Here is a 21405-nt window from a genome sequence, read left to right as displayed (position 1 = left end):
GTATATACTGGTTCTGGATGAGTTTGAAATGTTTATTTCCTTGGTTTGGATTGTTACAGTTGGTTTTTTGTTGCCTAGTGGGCCTGTTGGCCTACCTTTGTATGGGCCTTGGGGTATCCAAGTAAATATGTAATATTTTTTTTTTTATTGGTATACTTCTTTACCGAAAAAACTTTTATTCAAATTTTTTATAAAGTAGTTGAAATTATAATTGGTTATGCATTTTCAATTTGATTGTCTACAATTATCTTGTTATGAAAATTCAAAAGATTATCTTTCAAAAAAAAAACAAAAATTCAAAAGATTTAAAGTAATTCAAATATCCATTCACAAGGAGAATTTTACAATTGTATCCAATATACCTTTTAATTTCTCTAGTGTTTAAAATCATTGGACGAATTGTGTAATAAATAGTTATTTTTTATTTAGCTATCTAAAGTTTATTAAAAAAAAAAAAAATACTATAAGGCTGTGTTATTTCTGTTATACACATGGCCATTTCATGTAAAGGATGTGTATATTTAGATTAAATCCAATTAATCTAGTTAAAACACCAAAAATATTAGTTTCAAATAGTCAGAGTGCACAAATTTTGGCCAATTATTATATAGAAATGTTCATTTAAGAAAATGTTCACAAAAAAAAAAAAAAAAATTAATTAAAGGATAGTTAAATTAATATTCATTTATTTTAATGCAAGCAAATACCTAGTTTAATTGCTATACTCACAAATCGGTGGCGGATTCGAAAAAACCGAATCCGTAACTTACGGATCGAATCATGTAATAGGCTGCTAAAATTTGATTCGTGAGTCTGATTCGTAAGATATATACATGTATATATATATTCAAATAATTTTATTAGTAAATGATCATTTAATAAACTTCAAAAATATATTAGTTAGTGATCATTTAAATATATGAAAAATAAATAATATTGAACTATTTAGAAAAAAATATAATATGTGGATCTGATCCGATACAAACTGTCATTCAACGAATCCAATTCGATTCGTTATCTCACAAATCGGTGACGAATTAAAAAAAAATCAATCAATTGAAAGCGAATCGTATTATGATTGGTGGCTAATTCGATCAAATCCGTGGCTACCCAAAATGTTACAACTTGTCCCCTACTATAGGGAGGTACCCTATAACATTTTTTACTTGTTAATGGATGGAAATTAATTATAAAAAAAAATTGCAAAAGTATGTATACGCATAGATTATATATAAATATATATTGAAAATAATCTTTAATATTTTTTTATAAGTATATCCAAATGTGTTATTTTTTTCTAATTGAAATATTCACTATAAGATGACTCTTTTAATCTCTGTATAACCAAGTGTCATAAATTTTTACCGACCCTTATGCTAAAGTATTTGGAGCTTTAAAAAAGCTTTTTTCTTTCTTAAAAGCATTTCAATTTTCAAGATTTCCAATTATATTAAAAATACAGTGTCCAAATTCTAACGTCCGCCGTGAGTAGCCAGCCGTTAGGGTAAAATCCATTAACGCCGTGACCTCTCTCTGAAAAGAATCTAAACGAGACCAAAGCCATTCCATCATCCCCTTATAAACACCGCTTTGCTCAGCTCTCTTTCCCATTTGCCCCTCTGTGTCTCTCTCTCTCTATAAATTTCATTTTTCAATCACTAACCAGACTCGATACACTCGACAGTTTGTTAAATTGTTGTCACTGTTTTGTCTCTCGAAAACCCTAGAAATCCTTACTTCTATTCACCTACTCCCTCGGGCGTAGGGTTTACAATCCTGAATCATATATGAGCAATATTTCAGGTGCGAGATCTATTAATACAGCAAAAATCTAGATTTTTAATCTATAGGTTGTTCTCTGTGCTGATAATTTTATCGCATATAATTGAATTTTGTTGGGTTTGGCTGATCTATTTATTGTTTCCATTGATTTTTGATTTTTTATGAATGAATTTGTTTGGTGTCTCGTCATCTATGAAGATCTCTGAATTTGCTACCCTTTTTGGTCTTGAGATTCTTGCATCTTATCGTTTATTAGGGGTTTTTTTTTTTTTTTTTTTTTTTTGTGGCTTTAACGGAACAAGAGTGAGCGGTTACTTATATCTGAGTACTGAACAGTGACAGAAGTTAATTCTTAGGGTTTTTATGTATCTGCCTTCTTGAGTGTATGTTAGTTTGGTTGTATAATCTCTCTCTCGCTTTCTCTCTTTTCCCGTAAGGTTGGTTGCATAATGTATCTGTATCATATTTATGCCATTTGTGGAAATTTTAGGATTTAATTACTTTATTTCAGATTTTACGGTATCACTGTGAGTCAAAGTTTTAATGTTTGTATATACTGATGTCTGAATTGGTCGAGGGTTATTGTAGGGGTAATGAGAGGAGTGCTCTTATACTGAAACTCTTGTTTCACAACTGACAGCCCAATTTTACCGTCATAGGCAGCAATGACCCCTATAGACCAATGCAATATATATATATGCCTAAATAAATATGAATAATATCTGCATTATTAATGGGCTAACCTCCCGTCCTAAAGTGAAAGAAGGCTCATTTGGGTTTTTAGATTTGGCTTGTTATTATATATTGGGTAATGAGAAATGATTTTGGTTTAATGTTTCATTTTTGTGTTTTCTTTCTACATTCATAAGGAAGTTATGTAAATTGAAAATGGCTTCAAATCACTTATTTGTTGTGTGGGAATACTTCTCTGTGATTGGTTTTAGTCGAATCACTTATGGGAAATGTTGACTACTGTTATGGTTTGTTTTAACCTTTTGTTATTACTATCTGCTTTGCCATGGGTCATATTGATTTTTTTTTGAATTATCGGTTTTAGCATACATAGTTTTAAGTGGTTGTGCCTCCAAAAAAGCTGCAGGCTCATCAAGGCTCAGCTGGAGTGTCCCAATGCTATCTCGCATAAAATCACACTCAATTTGATGGAATTGTTTTGATCTTAAAGGACATCTTATATAATTTTGCACACTGATGGGTTATTTCTTGTTTTTTCCGAGCCAGCACATGTAACAAGCTACACCAAGTAAGAAGTGTAGAACCATTAGCTCACAAGGCCACAATTGTATAACCATTCAATGGTTGCAGCTTCCCATATCGGGTTAAAGTGCAAACCTATAGCTGCAAAAGTAGGAATAAGGGGCCTGTCACCTAACTCCATACTCAATAAAGCACTTCTATTTTTTAAATCATTCATTATATTGATTTTTTAAATGCGTTGAATTTACATATTTTACATGACATCATTGTCACATTAATTGGATCATTTTGTTCAATATGGGATTAAGGCAAGGATGACGATGTCGATGATAATGATTTGATGGAATTCATAAGCTCGTGGTTGACTTCTCACAATACATTAATCGTGTTTGATGCATGATTTAGAAGTTTTACGTTAATATAATATATGTTCAAAATTTCTGTGATTGTTACCTTTTATTTTTGCTATTTTAATGGTATTTTATTTAATTAATGCATATTGAAATGTTTTTTGCTCATTAATTTACTCATTAATTTGCTTGGTCCTTTTAATTTTTATGTAATGAATTCCATTTTTAAAGAACTTTTGATTACTTCCATATATTGAATTGTTCTGTTGTGCATTGATATAATTGAATTCATATGCAAACTGAAAAGGTGTGTATATATATATACATGCATATTGATTAAGCTAGTCCTTTGAATTGATATGCTGAAAAATTCCGTTATTTTTGTGTTGTTTTGTTTGTGTCACATTCTATATTTTTTTATACCTATATTTTGTATTCGTTTTATTACTCATGCTTTACTTGATCACGCTCGTGCCTTACATTTTGCCCTGTGCTAGTCTTCTAGAGACCTTGACACTTGGTGTGCCTCTGAGTGTCTAATAGTTGATTTGATGAATTTCAGCCGTCGCTTATGCAACACAAGCTGTCTTGGTGATTGTCTTCTTTCTTTCTCTGTATTAGTTTTGGTTTGCAAGCAAGATAAAATTTAGATGCAGCCAGAAAATCATTAGATGATATAGGCATCCTCTAAGTTTGTTTTTGACTCTTTTTTTTTTGTTCCTTCAATTTTTTTTTAATGTCACATGATGTGAATGATCTTCATGAGAATATTATTTTACTAATTACATGGCTGTTCAAAGCATGTTCTGTCAGAAGTTGTCCATTTTGCCTAGTGCAGCTTATATAATCCATTAAGTTTTGGGATCATTGCATTGATGTACAGTGGGAGTTAAGGCATAAATCTGTGTCGACATGGGTTTCGATAACGAGTGTATATTGAACATTCAGTCTCTTGCCGGAGAGTACTTCTGTCCCGTGTGTCGCCTGCTTGTTTACCCAAGTGAAGCGCTACAGTCACAGTGCACCCATCTATATTGCAAGCCTTGTTTGACATACGTTGTGGGAACTACCCGGGCTTGCCCGTATGATGGATACTTGGTGACAGAGGCGGATTCTAAGGTTCTCTCACTCTATTATGGATTATACTGCAATTAAGTTTCTTGTTATATTTTTATAATTTTTTATATAATCCTTTCTTACAGCCGCTAATAGAATCAAACAAAGCACTGGCAGAAACCATAGGGAAAATAGTAGTTCATTGTCTCTATCATAGGAGTGGGTGCACATGGCAAGGTCCTTTAACTGAGTGCACTTCGCATTGCTCTGGGTGTGCCTTTGGAAATTCTCCAGTGGTATGCAACAGGTGTGGAATCCAAATTGTGCATCGTCAAGTACAGGAGCATGCACAAAACTGTCCTGTGAGTACAATAAGGTGTACCCATGTATAGATATGTATATGATTATACTATTATTTTCTTGACGAATTAGTTATTTCTTGTATTACTGAAAAACAGGGTGTGCAGCCTCAAGCACAGCAATCACAGGGTGGCCAGGACACTGCAGCCACAGGCTCAGCAGCTTCTGCTGACCAGGGCCAGACTGGTAATCTATCTGGACCACCAACTTCACAGGCCCAGACTTCACAAACGACAACTGTCCCACCAACTGGACATGAATCTAATCAACAAACAAGTGCAAATACTCAGGCTCAGGCTCAGGCTCAGGCTCAGGCTCAGGCTCAGGCTCTAGCTCCGTCTGCTGTGCCAACTCCAGAACAGTGGTATCAGCAACAATATCAACAGTACTACCAGCAGTATCCTGGATATGACCCCTACCAGCAGACTTATCAAAATTACTATCCGTATCAACAACAGGCCATCCAGCAATACCAGCAGCATCCTCAACACGTGCAAGGGCAGCCTCAGGCCCAACCCCCATCTCAACCTCATCCTCAGCCTCAACCCCAGGTGCAGGCTCAGGGCCAGCCCCAACCTCAACCTCAACCTCAACCTCAACCTCAACCTCAACCTCCAGCTCAACCACAGCCTCAATCTCAACCTCCAGCTCAACCACAGCCTCAATCTCAACCTCAATCACAGCCTCAACCGCATCAGCATGTCCAAGCTCCGGCTCCTGTCCAAAATCAGAATAAAGCTCTAGTCAATCCACAGCCACAACTCCACCCTGCAGTGCAGCCTAGCACTCAAATGCAATTACAGACTCAACCACCTCTGCACGGCCACCTGTACCCCCAGTCTCAGCCATACCCCCAGTCTCAGCCATACCCCCAGGCTCAGCCATACCCTCAGCCCCAGCCCCAGCCCCAGCCCCAGCCCATTCAGTCTCATCCACAACAGCACATGCAGATGCCTCAGTATCAACAGCCTCATTCTCAGATGCAACATCCACAGCCACAAATTCAGTCTCAGCCTCATTCACAGGTTCACCCCCAGCAACATTCCCATTCTCAACCTCAACCACAAGCTCAGCCACCCACACAGATTCAACATCATCCCAATCCTCTTCCCCAGCCCCACCCTCCTCAGTCCAATCAGATGCCAAATCCAAATGCCCAGCTTCAGACTCAGCATCCCTCGACCCTTGCAGTGACGGGCCATCACTCCTATCCACAATCTCATGGTCTCCCGCAAATGCAATCAGGAGGCTCACAACAGCACCTTATGCATATGCATCCCCATAGTGGGCCTCTGCCTCAGCATCCTTCCCAAATGCATGGTCAGTTCCCTCAGCAATCTTCTCAGATGCGTCCACCCCAATCTCATGCTCCAATTCCTAACCAGCAACAGCCAGTTTTGGTGCCATCTCAGGGGCAAGTCCCTAGCATCCCTCCTGCACAACAGCAGTCAGTTCTCCCACACACTCAGCAACCTGGTCATCCAATTCATCACCTTCCTGTTATGCAGCCAATTCAACAACCAGCATCCCATCAATATGTGCAGCAACATCCTATTCCAGGACAAACATCGGGTCCGGTTCAGAGTCAATTACATCAGCAGGGTCATTTTGCACCTCATCAGCAGCAGCTTATGCAGTCCCAGTTGCGTCCTCAGAGTCAGCCTCATCCAGTGCAACAAAATTCTCATGCCTATCAGCAGTCACAGCAAATTGCACTTGGCATGCAACCTCACCAATCTCAAAATTATATGGGAAGACCTATGATGCCAAATCATGGGGCACAATTTCAGCAAGCCCCTGGTGGGTTTGTTGGTGCACCTCAAGTTAGGCCGATGCAGCTTGCTACAAATCCGCCTTCTGTGAATCAGACTAATTCACTTAGGACCAGCAACCAACTGCAAACAATTTCAGGCGATCATATGTCCAATAAGAATGTAGCCGAGCGAGGAGTTGAATCACCCTCTCAGAAAACTGCCAAAACAGAAGCAAATGGTTTGGTTCTGACATCTGGTCTTGGAGCTGATTCAGTTGAAGGAAGAACTCATAAATCTGAAACAGATGTGAAATCCATGATTGGTGAACAGAAACCCATGGGTTATGATGCGAATAATGCTAGTCAGTTTGACACTCTTGGCAAGGCTACAGACTTGGCCTCATATACCGCAGAAAATGGTCCAGGAGATCCTGCAATTAAGCCTATGGTGAAGAAAGAGGGTACTGATGGTATGTTGGAGCCTTCACCTGGTGGCAAGTCTACTCAAACTGTAGCTGAGGAGCACAAGGATGCTGATGTCCCTAAACAAGTGGAGCAGTCTTTCGTAGATGATGCATCGATGCAAAAAGCAGAAGCTCTTGAGGAACGTGGGAAGTTGCTGAAAGATGTAGTGGATGCAAGTGTACCAGTTTCCACTGGGGCTGAAAAAGGTTCACAAGCTCTTCCTCCGTCATCTGCTTCTACATCTGATAATTCAATTCAGAAAGTTGTCCCTCTGGGTAATTCTCAGACTCCTCTTGTTGGTAGGGATCCTTCGCAACATGGTTATCCGGACCGAAATTCGAGTCAATCCGAACATACACATCAAGTTCCTGGGGTTGATGAATATAGGGGCTTCCCGCCAAATGGTCAGGTGCAGGGCAAGGGATTCATGCATCCTTCCCATCCTGTTCCACTCACCGATCAAGGAAGGCTTCAGCAACCGCAGATGCACTATGGGGCTTCCACTCATCAACAAAGGCCTGCTGCACCTTCAATGTTACAGTCAGTGCCTCCGACAGGACCACCTCCAGGACCCCCGTATCATGCACAAGTGCCAGGGCAACCACTAAGGCCTCAAGGACCTGGAATTTTACCTCAGCCAGGACAAACTTTAAATCCACCTGAGCATTTGCGGCCACCTTTGAAGCAGCCTTATGGTTCTTTTCATCCTGAAGTACCCTTGGATGGAATCCCAGGTCCTGGCTCTTTATTTGGGAGGGGACCTAATCATGCTGGCCTTCCTCTGCAAGCTAGTGCTCCTCAAGGACATTATAATCAAGGTCTTGTTCCTACTCAACATGCTGCGCTCCCTAGGATTTCCCAAGGTGAACTTCCTGGTGGAGGGGCACCACAAGGTGTGGTTCCTCCGGGCTCATTTGATTCATTTGGTGGGATAATGGGAAGAGCACCACCGCATGGCCCTGAAGGTCATTTTGGTAAGCAGCATCCTATTAATCCGTTGGAGACTGAAACCTTTCCACATCAGAAGTCCCGTCCCTTTGATGGCAGACAACCTGAATCCCATCTGCCTGGGACTTTGGGAATGAGTCCCTTTAGGCCACCCTCTGGTTTAGAATCAAATACGTTGAGAATGGGTGGGGGCCCAGGTCATGATTTTTCATCTGCACGAACAGACGGGCGTTTAAATCCCTTCCCATTGGAACCAGGTCGGCACCTTGATCGAGGTGAGTTCAAAGATCTTAAACTGTTCCCTCGGTGTTCTCATTTGGGCACTTGGCGTGCTCTAAAGTTTGGTAGTTACTTTTCTTTGTCAATATCTGGTAATAATGTTCCTTGTGGTTTGTTGTGGATGCAGCACCAGAGCGACATGACAAGGCAACTGTTGGTATCAATTCTGATGCTGGATTGAAGTTGGATCCCAGTGCTGGTGGTGCTCCTACAAGGTTCTTACCTCCTTATCATCCCGCTGGTACATTTCACTCGGGTGATACTCTAGAAAGAACACACCCGGTTGGTCCTGATGATAACATTGGGAGAGCAGATATCTCTCGTACTCATCCAGATTTTCGTGGACCTGGATTTGGTCGGCATCATATGGACCGTTTAACTCCTAGAAGTCCGGGTAGAGAGTATCCTGGCATTTCAGCTCCGGGATTTGGAGGTCTTTCTGGCATGTCAACTAACAAGTCAGGCCTGGATGATATTGATGGCAGGGAACCACGCGCATTTGGCGAAGGATCCAGATCCTTCAATTTACCTTCAGATCGAGCTGGCAATTCATTTCATGAGAGTCGGTTTCCTATTTTACCCAGCCACTTGCGAAGAGGTGAGTTTGATGGTCCAATTGGTTCGCGCGGTGGTGACTTGATTGGGCGAGATATTCTGCCTGGCCATTCACGGAGGGGTGAATTTATGGGTCCCCGGAACTTACCAGCTCATTTGCATTTGGGAGAGCCTGGTGAGTTTGGTGTTTTTCCTGATCCTGCACGTATGGGGGACCTTGCTCATCATCTACCCCTTGGTGAATCACTTCGCGGCAACAAGTCAAGTCATCCACGTCTTGGTGAACCTGGATTTAGAAGCAGTTATTCCCTGCAAGGATTTCCAAATGATGGTGGATTTTACACAGTAAGTGTTTATATCTTGTTAGTTTCTCTGTTATTCAATTTTTTCCCATGTTTTCTTTGAATTCTTTGACAGTGTAACTGATGGTTGATATAGCGTTAATTATATATAATACAATATTTCGAAGAGAGTGCACTTTTCTTGTACGATTTTTTATGCTATTGTATTTGTTAAATATATCTTTTTGATTGCATCTAGGGTGGCATAAATTCCTTCGACAACTCAAGAAAGAGGAAGCCAATGAGCATGGGATGGTGCCGCATTTGTAAATTTGATTGTGAAACGGTGGAAGGTCTAGACATGCATTCACAAACAAGGGAACACCAGAAGATGGCTATGGATATGGTACTAAGCATAAAGCAGCAGAATGCAAAGAAACAGAGGTATGTATGTAATCATCAGTTTATTAAAATTGCTTATTTATCAGTTCAGAAGCCTCTAACGCCCTTTTTGGTTTATTCTTCTAGAACGTCCAATGATCATTCTTCATTTGAAGAGGCAAGCAAGTCTAGAAGTGCTGGTTATGAGGGTCGTGGGAAAAGGCCTTAAGTCTTGGTAGTTATGCTGGAAAATGAGCTGAAGTGATCAATTACCGACATGGGCTCACAGTAGTCTTCAGTTTTTTAAGAGTTAGTAATGTAGGTGATTCACCCTTCTCTATCTCTTCTATGCTTTCTGGGTGGTTTATGCTAGTTTTGTCATTTCAGGTTGCTGCCCTGTTTTTGGAGATGGTTTTTTTGGAACTGAAGTTTCAGTGGCAGTTAAGTTTGTTTTGTTCATGATTTTGACATTTTCTCTGTCAAATTAGCATTTTTAGTGAAATGTGATACTGCACTATCAGTTTAAAGATCTTCATTTTGTTCTTTTCATCTATGGATACTTGATGGCTATTTAGATTTTTGCTGGTTCGATTATGTAATGTTTTTTTTTTAATTTTTAATTTTTAATTTTTTATTATGCTGTTGAGTTTAATGGGATCTGCATATTGGATTTAGGTGACTTTGACCTATAAATATTCCGTCTTGTTCAATATTGGTTTCCCACTTTGCTTAACTACGTATTTCTCTGTGTGTGGTCTGTCTCTGGTGCCACTAATGGACCAGGTTTTTTGCCACCCCCACCCCCCAGCAAAAAAAAAATCTTGTTATTATTATTTTTTTGTTTTTGTTTTGGTGTTCTGTTTAGGAATTTGGGTAAATTACTTGTTTGAAATTCTCATTTACCAAATAGCACCACAAAATGAAGTTAAATTTCAAGAAAGCTTGGATTTTCCTACTGTTATTCTCAATCAGTGTTACTCCCGGAAAATAGACTTAGAAAAATCTATATGCAACTCGTCCTTCTCAGGCATACTACTCTTGGTCCGAAATTTCTTGCATGGATTATGCTCTGTGGCTGATTGTAAAGCGCAAGGCATAGAGCTGGTGAACTACTCAAGTGAAAGGGAGTGTTGTTTCGTGGATCTGAACCCTTGGTTGACCTAATTATAATGGAGTTGGGTCAAATGGTCATTCAACCACATCAACCTAAAAGTTCAATTAAGTCGGTTATTTATTACTTTTTAGACATTCAACTATTTTGGTAATGTTACATTCTTCCTTTTGTTGGGATCTCAAATATATTGGGTAGTAGGTTGCTGCTCTAATTTTGATGGGTGGTATCCGAACTCATTTGCCACAATGGTGTAACTAATTGGTTTGGTTGGCACAAATTAGTAAACAGCTGGATTTGACAAGACTGGACAATTCTGATTATTCACAGGAGCAACTGGGTTATGACCATTGGTTGCCTTGTACCTCTCTGGTCACTTTTTTGGTAGGTTGTATTGGGCCGTGCAATTGAAAGATTTTACCTTTTCCTTTTTACTTGTAAGTTGCTTCGGTACCTAGGGCTAGGGGCCTTTATATAATTGACTATTCGCTTTTGAGCACTCGTTTGTGTGGTTTTCAAGAGCAACTCGCAACTTTGATAACAGGGTCTTAGTGCGCATTTTAGAAGAACCTCCATTTTTGGTAAAATTTTAGTTGCATTTGACACTGAGTGATGACTGTAACCTTGCTGATGAGGGAGTATAACGTTGAAGTGAACTTAAACTAGGAAGGCAATTTTGATAATTACTCTCTACTAGAATAAAGGGGGTTGAACTAACTAATGCATAATTGATGAATAATGAATGTATTGATTTTGTTTGTCCTTTTGGCTTTGTTTGGTGGCATCTGTGTTAGGAGTTTGTATTCCTGATGCATGGGCTCCTTCGCCAGAACTAAAAACTGTTTTTGTTGCTTCTCATCATATTTTAGTGTTTTAATGAAAATCGCTTTGGATTGTGTTTATGGAATATTTTTGTTCCTTCTCATCATATTTTAATATTCTAGTGGTCGTTTTGATAGCTGTTTATGGAATGATATTTTAATTATATGATCCTTTTTCCCCTAAATTAAAGATGATTGAGCAAAAACATGCATTGAATATGACTGCAAGAGGGAAGGTTGAAGCTTGGAGTGTTTAGATGATGGTGGCATGTCTTGGTTAACAAAATCGTTTGATTAGACCATAACTAGGAAAATGCTTGAGCTGGGCAAAAACTATATTATTAACTAGGAAATTGCTTGAGGTGTGGCAAAAACTATACATGAATAGGTGAACAGTTCTGTTGCCTAGGCTTGTTTATTCCAAAAATGGGGAGATTGCAGCTGATGTTATTCATTGACTTAAAGCATGATAAATTACTTGGAGAAGTGCTCCAAGCTTTTTCGTGACTCATATACTAAAATAGTTAAAAAAGCAGCTAATATTTTATGGAATAGAATGCTGGTTGGCTAATAACATGTTCATGAAGCGAACTTATGAAATCTTACTTGTAAAAATAAATAAATAAAATACAGATATTAGTTGGATGCATGGAACAATAAAAAAGGACATTTTTATAATGAAGATGTTCATGAAATGGTTGAAGTAGCACCATCAGAAATAAAATGAGAGAAAATTGTCTAGGATGGATTGGTCACCGCGAGGAAGACTAGTAACTGCACTATTGAGGACAAGTAACATGGTCCACATCGATTATATTGCAAAGGAAGGAGGAAGAGGAAATTTAACATGTGTTATGATAGTGTGGAATGTTATAGTCGGGTTGGATTCAACTGTGAAATTGTTGTAGATAGAAAACAGTGGTGAAACATGAGTAATGTAGGCGACCTAAATAGTTGTTAAAATTGTGTTGTTTCATTTGTTACCTTCCATATATCGCTTGTGTTACTTGTGAAGGAGTATATTTCTTGTTGATCCCAGTGAACTTAAAACGCCAAAAAGGAACTGGAAAAATTAGCCATTGAATTATGAGTTGATGGATAACCATCTACGGTGATTTTGGCATTGAAGCAAAATAATGACATGGTCCACATCTGACGGCAGTCAACTTTTTGCATCTAATTGGAAAAAGTAAGTCCGCATATCCATTCAAATCTGTTAAAAGGTGGAAATATGTTATAAATATGTGAACTTCATGACAAAATTAAAATGTATAAGCTTTCTCTGTGAGTAGGTTACTAGAACCCCTTACACCAATAAATAAAAGGTGGTATATGAGGAGAGGAGGAAGAATCCTTGGAGAGTATGCTACTGTACATGCTTAATCATGGTAAAATGGTAGTAGAGTGATGTTTTTGATTTTTAAATTTACTAGAGTAGTTGACTGATTATAGAGTAGATCGATCATTCTACTTGGAGTGCTGTTGCAGCTCATGCCATTATATGTTACACGTGTCTTAGAAACTGAGATGCTTTTAGGGTACTTCTGTTACCAGTAGCTTGACACCGGATAATTTGGAATATCTTCTGGCTAGGATTATGGTCTTTTTTTTTTTTAGTTTTTCCCTCAGGAGATTATCCATTACTGGTTTTATGTTCAATTTACTAAAAAAGTTGCTTATTAGTTGTTTCCTTAAAAATTCCTCTTTTCCTCTTATCATAATCATACTGAATTAAGGTGTGCTATGTAACCTATGGCAATCGATTGAAATTTTTGAGGTCAGTTTTTTGAAGTAGTTTTTTATTTTTTGGTTGAATTTTTTTCTATAATAGATCTTTTCCATTCAACCTGTCTTTTTTCGGCGAAGCAGACAACCAAATGGCTGAAAGTTCAGCAGAAAGTTTAACTCAAACTTTTATGTGGTAAGGATATGTTCAGTGCACCAATTTTATTTATTAGTAAAGTTCTCTTTGTAGTTCTGTGCCTATGAGATTTATTTGGGAATTATTTTTGTCTGATGCATCTATCCCTTTGAAAATTTGCAAATTTTTTCTGACATTTTGATAATTTAGTTGAATATTAAAATGTCTAGTGTAATTTTTTAGGTCTTGGTAAATTTATGTAAATCATTTTTGCTTTATGGATGCATGCCAAATTGTCTATGCTGCAACACAATATAGGTTAGCTGATAGGATGAATATTGAACTGTAATGAATATTGAATTGTGTAAGATTCACGTTTATGGTAAAAACTGTAATGCTTCCTACCCTGAGAAAAAAATTCACACACTGGTACCTGGTTTTTCCTTCAAATAATGTTTACAGATGACATAGTATTAATAAATACTTCTAAGGAAGCCTTAGCAACAAAATTAGGAACATGGGGAAAGACTTCAGAAATAACAGGCCTAAAAATTAGTAAAACTAAGACAGAATATATGGAATGTAAATTTGATAAAGTAGACAACGATGACAATATAAATCAATTCAAGACCAAGACCAAAGAATTACTCAAAATATATATTTTGTTACCTAGGATCAATATTACAAAAAGATGGGGGAGGATAGATGGCAATGTGGTAAGAAGTAGTTTTGGAGTGGGGTGGCCAAATAGGAGGCAAGTTAGTGGTATCCTTTTTGACAAACAAATACCAAGTAAATTAAAAAGAAAATTCTATAAAACGGTTATTAGGGAAATAATATTTTATGGAACGGAGTGTTGGGCGTGGAAAATGACAGAAATTCAACTCATTCATGTAGCAGAAATGAGGATGCTACTTTGGATGATAGGAATAACAAAAAGAGATAAAGATAAATAATTAACGTGAGCAGAACATTAAGTATAGTGCTTATAAATGATAAAATAAGGGAAAGTAGGCTCACTTAGATGATATGTGATATTCAACATAGACCCGTCGATGCACCTGTTAAAAGAGGAAGAGTTGTTTGCCTAGAAGGCAAACGTCTAAGTGGCCAACTACAGCTTACGTAGGATAAAGTAATTAAAAACGATTCCAGAAAATTAAATTTAGGAGAAGACATGGTGTGTAATAAGAAAGAATGGAAAAGGAGAATTCATGTGGATTCATATGGGGATAAATGCATGGATTATGATGATGATGTCCACACAGGTGAGGAAAGTAAAGTTTATCCTCTGAATGGCTGCTGTTAGATGGGTAAGAGTTGGGTAGCATTAAATAAGCTGTGAGTGGGGTATTTGTCATTATTCAGTCCTCTTATCCTCTTTTTGTGTGCGTGATGTAGAATGAAATGTGAGGGTTTATCTTTTTACAGGTCTTTTGTCATCTTTCAGTCCTTTTGCTTTCAAGTCCGACTTGGTGTCTGGTCTGAGTGAGTAGTTTGGCACAAGATTTTTATTCCAATAGTAGTTCACTGAAAAACCAGTAACTTGTGCTAGGAAAACATTAATTAAGCAAAACTGATCTCTGTCTATATGCAAAGTCAATTCATGCAGTTGATATACTTTAGTCGGGCTCAATTTGAATGGAAATGAACTTGAGCTTGAACTACCAAAGGCTCATCTTGATTTGATTTCCCTGGATTCATAAACAACATTTTCCAGCTCTTCGAAATAATTGGATTGTAAACAGGCTGGTTTTTTGTAGCAAGGGAATGAGGGTGCACCTCTATCATAGAGTTGGCTTTGCTGTTTCATTGACCTGTCAATCTGAACTGAAATATGCTGTGTAGTTCTGCTCACAGTCAATGGGTTGGGTACGGAATGACCTGCCTGAAATTGTTTACTGTTTATCACATGTAAGTATGATCTGGTGTATCATTTTCTGAAGGCATAAGCGTGAATCTGGCATTTCTTTTTGAGTCTTGGCGTGAATGCCTGAGGCAATTTTTTTTTTTTTTTTGGTCTACTTTTAAATTAGGTCCGTTTGGTTAGATGGAAACCAATGTTAGGAAGTGAAAGGGAAAGAAAGTGAAATGAAGGTAAAGAAAATAAATTTTCTAGGAGTCACTTGGTTAGCATGAAATTTGTTATGATCTACCTAAATTGTCCATTTTTTATTATTCAATATGACAATAGGTCTAAATAAATTTATATTTAATAAATATTTATATTTTTTTAAAAATAGAAGTAATATAAGAATCTAAATAATAAACTTTTGTCAGATAAATGGAGAGAGAAATATTGTAATATTCTTACAAAATATAATGCATAAAGACAATTTATTTTAGAAAGTGGAAAAGGGGTATAATTGGAATTTCATACAGTTTTCTCAAGAAAGTAAAATTTTCATGTGTTTTTTGTAAAGTTACTTTCCACAAAAATTTTCTTTTCTTGCTGACCAAACTCCTAAAAAAATGAAAAATTCCCATTTCTTTTTCTTTCTTGCTATTTCCATCTAACCAAATTAAGCCTTAACTAATCACATTGGAAATATCAATTTAAATATGAAATATAATACTTCTGTGAGGTGCTTGGTTGAAAATAGAAGTTAAGGTGATGTAAATTGAGTTAAAATGAGAGAATTATTTAAAACTGATTGACCATATGCAGTTCAGATCATCTAAAGCACTTGTATTAAATAGTGATTTGATTCCACTAAAAGGTGTCCGAAGGACAAGAGGAAGGCCAAAAGATGTGACTTGAGGCCGTGAGAAATGATACGATTGCTTTGAATTTAACTGAGGATATGTCTCTACAAAGTCCTTATATTTAGTTAACACCCAAATTGTTGATCAAGGCTTGTTGAGACGGGGTGGATTGTTGTATATTACCTTGTTAGTTCCGAATCAGTATTTCTATTTATTATTTATAAATTTTTGTATAAGCGCGTGCGCTAATTTCAAATTGTTACACTACTGATGTTTAGGATGTCCCACTTTCAACGTGATATTAACATTAGTTGACGAGTTTGATCCATTGGATTAAATTTACCATATGTGGTGGGATTATGATTTGATCTAAAACCAAATGCAAATTGGTTAATATGACAAATTATTGTTAGCTGATTACTTGATGAAATTATTTCGAGTTTTGGTTCTAACATGACTCTGAAAATTGCCCTTAGTTTTTACGTGAAAGCTTTTGACCGGCAACGGTTGGTTTTGTTACTGCTTGGAACCAATTATATTCTGGCAGTAAAGACCACAAGTTTATAGATGGTCTGGGCACTTAACGGTTTTGTGATGGCTATTTGGGTATTTAACCTCAAATACACTTATTTATGAGTGTTCAAATTTCCCTCCCTTCTTTTGGTCGTTTAATGGATTTGTTTCTTTATTGGTTTTGACCAGCCTGGATTCATAATTAATGTGGAATAGCTCAGCTATCCCACCCAGCTGAGCTAAAAATAAAAGACCATATAATTTCTTCTTTTTATAGATAGATATAGGATCTATGGGGCAGTTACTTAGAGGTGTGTTTTGTGCAACAGCATCCTATCTGATGATAGAAAAGGATCCCCTGATCTTGAACTGGTCTTACCTCGGATTGCAACTCCCGTGTTTTTCTATGAAGAGCAGATCCAAGGTGTGTGAAGGTTACAATTTTTTATTTTTAAGTAGAGCAGTAGAGATTTTATTCAACTTTTATGGATCTAGGCATGATAATCCTTTTGTGAAACACATCGTAATGAATTAGAGAACATTGAGCCATCTCCTTGTCTGTCAACAATAAATATGGCAGACTAGCTTATTAATTTTTTTAAAGAGCTCAATGCAAATAAATAAAAAATGAATAATAATAATAATAAAATACAAATCTATATCGGGTCTTTGAAGCAGTTTGTATCGCTTTGATTGTAGTCAGTTTTAAGCTTCATTTTTCTAAAACATCTCTCTTATTTTTAGTGTCACGAGTTAGAAATCTCTGTTTCTATTTTACATTTGTGCTGTTAGAGATAAAAATAAAAAAACAAATGTTTGAGTCAATCTACAAGTTTTAGTGTACTAAGATTGCATCTCTTTATAAGAGGTAAGGTGTGTCGGTTACTATATTAGTACTTTTGAACTTCATTTTTATCGTGATTCTAATTGTGAAAATTCAATGGCAGAATGCAATATAAATATATATTTAAGTACATTAGCCATGCCTACTAGAAATCATGTTCCTAGGAATTAATATTGTTGGTTACTTCTTATTATGTGTAGGGTTTCTCTTTCAACAGCATTAGTTTTGCTCACTTCTACATCTTGGTTAATACTTGGAATCTAGTGATTTTTGGCCCATGTTGTTCGTTTGTCTTTCTTTGCAGCTAGCCTTCTATGCCTTTTGTGTGGTTTATTTGGAAGGAGCAAAATAGAACCCTTTGGTGCTAGAGGAAGTCTAATTTCTATAAAATTATACTTAAATATACCTCTTTTAACATATATGATCAATGACTTGATAAAATTTTATATCAATTTTGGCTTTTCTGTTTAGGTTGTGGTACATCTCCCCTTGGCTCTTGTAGCACTTGAAGTACATGTCACTTAAAATGGGAAAACATTTTGAGTGTGGGCGACTTATCACTAAACACTAAATACTTAATTTTTTACAAAGAGTTTCAAATAAATTCTCAAATTATAAATAGCACTTGAAATTCAGCTTAGCTTAGGTTGTAAAAATATTTTTTTAAGCTAAGGGCACATGCAGCAATGTCAACTATAATTTGGATCTATGCTTAGAAACTTCTAAAACGTTGGGGGGTATAAAATTTGTTGTGTTTTCACTTGGGTTTGGCAACTCAAATTTAGCACTAGATACAACTTAAAATGATTTATTCCCATAGGCGACTTCATTTGAAATTGAACACCGAACTATTAAAATTCAAACAAGTATCAACAAGATTGTGTCTAATGCTCTTCTAAACCAAGCTGTCTGTTTGTTTTTTCATGCACTTCCATTAGTTATTAAGTTCGACAACTCATGGTGCACTTACTTCCGTATTCCAACTAAAACATTACATCCAACAATTCATGGTACCTTTTTCAGAAGTATGTTTTCACCATTTTTTATTATTATTGACTCCCTTCTATCTCATCTTCCTCTTCATCAGATAACCTTCGATAAACAATCTGGCTTATTTGTTGTAATTCACCTAAGAGCATTTGTGATTATGGCGTCTTTATAAATAAATGCTTTTGTACAATCGCTCATGTATTATCCTGATTGTCTTCTTTTTGACACTAAATATGAGTACATAGAACCTTATTGATATAGATCTGTATAGTTTGTTTTGAATTCCCTACTGAATGATATGTATAGATCTGTACACTTGGCGAACGTACCTGATAATTCAATGCTAGTACATAGAACTCTCTGATTTGGTTACATCTTTAATTTATTTCTTTAACACAAGTGACCTTACAGAAAGAGTATTATAAATATGAAATTTAGTTTTGTCTCTGTGTTCTTGAATTTAGGGATTTTGGCAAATCTGGCACTTTAAAACATACAAATAAGAGCCTGGATTGGTGATGGATGAGTTTAGTATGAATTTAAATGGAAGCAGAAAGTGTAAAATTGGATTTTAAGAATGGAAGAGATAGTTGTGGTTGACTGGCAAAAAAATTATAGCGTTGCTTTGTTATCAAGGTACAATTCTAGTCCAGGTTGACTTGCCTATTCACCTGGGCCTTTCTTTCTCGACTGATTTTAGAAGTCCCATAATTCCCCATTACCAATCTGTTATTAGAAGATCCACTTGTTGAACTGTTTGGTTCCTTATAGTGTGTTTGGATCGGTGGAGTTAAATAAAAAGTACAGGAGAAGGGGGTAGCGTATATTGTGTTTGGTTTAAATAGGAGAAAAATAGGCAAGAAATTGGAGTGTTAAGGGATTTGTTGACCTCTAAAATAGCGGCCGTTGCTCTGGGCATATCAATTCCTTGCCATCTCTCAAAATTGGGTGGATTTTAGCTGTTATTTTTTATTTATAACAAGTCAATTCCAATTTTGTCATTTTCACTCAAACTTTTCTTTATTCCTCCCCACTGTCATTTCAGAACATAATGGAAGTATTTTCTTTCCTTTCCCTCCCTAAAAGACTAATATTATCCTTTCCTTTCTCTCCTCCTACTTATTCAAATGGATTATTAAAAGGAGAACAGGGGAGAATGTAGTTGAAATAAGAGAATTGGAGCGATAAGAGAACTGAAGAAGAAAAAACTTCAAAAATTTCATCCATTTAGTATCTGAGGTGGATGTCTTCCATGTAGATAGATGCATGTGGCTTCATATGGGATTGCTTGTGCCATTTTCAAAGTGCTTGTGTTGTTGGGATGAAATATTATACTTCTTTTGATTCCCTCCAAATCACCTGTAATCGTTGAGTATATGTGGGAGCTTTATAGTCAGTCATAAGTATTAATTACTCAGCCTCGGCTATGTAAACATGGGTGCGTTATTGTTCATTGGGTCAGATAGAGCAAATATTTAGATGTTTGAATGCTGCAAAGGATGATTCTAATGATATGTCTATTTGCATCTTAAATTAAAATTGAGACTTTTTGTCACAGCTGAAACACTTTAGAGTCTCTCCCTTTTTAAAGCTTTAATAATTGACTCTTATGTGCAATCACTTTCGTTTTTGAGAGAATTTTAAGTAGTGTCACACCATTGATATCTCTATGTATAGCTTCTTGTTGAATGTAAATTTGTGAGGCACTTCGGATCATACGTGCAAACTACCATAATTTTGGTTTGCTCTACTCATCTCTATGTATAAAGCTTATTATATATGTAAAAAAAAACTGAGAATAGTTGCACGAAAAGTTTATAATGAGGTAGTTAAGATTTGTCTGTTCATTATGCACATTGGATGTCAAATAAAAACTCATTGGAGGCAAATGCTTTTACGATTGTTTAGAGAACTATAATAACTACTTGGGGATAAAATAGCAATGGTATTTAAGTTTCATAACATTGTTGAAGTTTGGTTTCAATACGTCAAGTTGGAATTTTTGACTATGTTTACAGCTGTTTTTACTAGAATCGAATTCAGTGAAATTTGTGATTTTTTCATTGCTGTATGATTGGGATTTTTATCTGCTTCGTGAGGAGGTGCTAAGACATGTTGGAAATCTATATGTTTAATCAAAACTTTTACTTCATGTTTTTTTGAAAGAAATGTAGGTTCAAATGATATGCTGGAGGTTAGAAGGTTTCTATTAGTAGACTTTCATGTATGTTTGGATTAAGCTCTCCCCTTAGGCTAGATGAGGCGGTCATATTGGCTTTTTGTTTATTTACATTACCTTTTCGACTTTTTAATATTTGTTTATTTTTGTGGGCTAAAGGAATTAAAGTTATGCTTACATAGGTAGTAAACTTGCTTAATTTTCTTAGTTGTCAAACCTATTAGAAGTAAATGTGGATGGAGACCATCGAATGTTGAGTGCTTGTGTAGATGGCAAGTTTGAGACATTGTCTTTCTAAACCTTATTGGGAATGCTATGTTTTTATGAATGCTCTAATTTTCCTTGAAGTTTCTTGTTGTGTCTGCAAGGGAATGCCATATCATAAGATCTCCATTCCAAAGTTACACTTGTGGGATCATTTACCGCGTCTTTGATTACGGGAACATATCCCCTCCTGTTCATCGGATTGGAAAATTGCTTGAGAGTCTGATGCTACTTTTTGTTTATAGAAGAGGGTCCTCGCCTGGTTTTATAGGTTCTGTCTTCATCATTAGTCTTCATGTTATGCTGCTAGCTTGCACTTGGGTGCTTTTTCGTTTTTTTTTTTTTTTGTAATATATATATATATATATATATATATATATATATATATATATATATATATAGTGTGTTTGTACTTATATGTAATTTCTTAGTCCTTTTAAGTTTTTGTGTCTAACAATTTAAAATTGTAAAAAATAGTATTTGTTTCTTTTTCCTTGTAAAAAATAGAGTTGAAATTTTCTTCTCGTGAACCACAATCAATTTTTGAGTAATGTGTGTATTTTGTCGTAATGGTGGCCTTGTGCCACTTCGTCAAAAAGATTATAGCTGCTGTTTTTTGTTCCAAGCGTTGAGCATTTAACAATGCATTTTTGGCTTGTTATTTTGAATTTGAAATTTACCGGGGTATCGG

General features: G+C 36.5%; 1 protein-coding gene across 12 annotated transcripts; it reads left to right on the top strand.

Moving 5' to 3' along the window:
• The first annotated feature begins 1578 nt into the window (after positions 1 to 1578).
• Positions 1579 to 21124, top strand: LOC132307157 (uncharacterized). 12 transcript variants are annotated; one of them, XR_009482181.1, is made up of 10 exons: positions 1579 to 1803; positions 4231 to 4466; positions 4550 to 4765; positions 4862 to 8204; positions 8336 to 9108; positions 9304 to 9488; positions 9573 to 9734; positions 9813 to 9865; positions 13189 to 13278; positions 16767 to 21124. XR_009482181.1 is itself a non-coding variant. In XM_059804839.1 (7 exons), exons 2-7 carry the CDS (start codon positions 4260 to 4262, stop codon positions 9652 to 9654), a joined length of 4806 nt encoding a protein of 1601 aa, XP_059660822.1. In that variant the 5' UTR covers positions 1579 to 1803; positions 4231 to 4259; the 3' UTR covers positions 9655 to 10003. The 12 variants fall into 12 exon arrangements, 1 of the variants encoding a protein (XP_059660822.1); XR_009482178.1 differs by having other exon boundaries at positions 9573 to 9743; XR_009482183.1 differs by lacking the exon at positions 13189 to 13278.
• The last annotated feature ends 281 nt before the right edge of the window (positions 21125 to 21405 follow it).

This window comes from Cornus florida, unplaced genomic scaffold (assembly GCF_030987335.1).
Source record: "Cornus florida cultivar Cherokee Brave unplaced genomic scaffold, ASM3098733v1 CherokeeBrave_3.0.0_Hap2_Chr05, whole genome shotgun sequence".
In the NCBI taxonomy this organism is placed as follows: domain Eukaryota; kingdom Viridiplantae; phylum Streptophyta; class Magnoliopsida; order Cornales; family Cornaceae; genus Cornus; species Cornus florida.
Note: the sequence above shows the minus strand (reverse complement) of the source record. Positions and strands in the feature narration are given on the sequence as shown.

Bases quoted from the DNA above. Each gene is read 5' to 3' on its own strand.
- LOC132307157 (XM_059804839.1), top strand. From the start codon at position 4,260: ATGGGTTTCGATAACGAGTGTATATTGAACATTCAGTCTCTTGCCGGA. The intron at 8,205-8,335 runs GTGAGTTCAAAG...TTGTGGATGCAG, and splicing joins AGGTCGGCACCTTGATCGAG to CACCAGAGCGACATGACAAG. The intron at 9,109-9,303 runs GTAAGTGTTTAT...GATTGCATCTAG, and splicing joins ATGATGGTGGATTTTACACA to GGTGGCATAAATTCCTTCGA.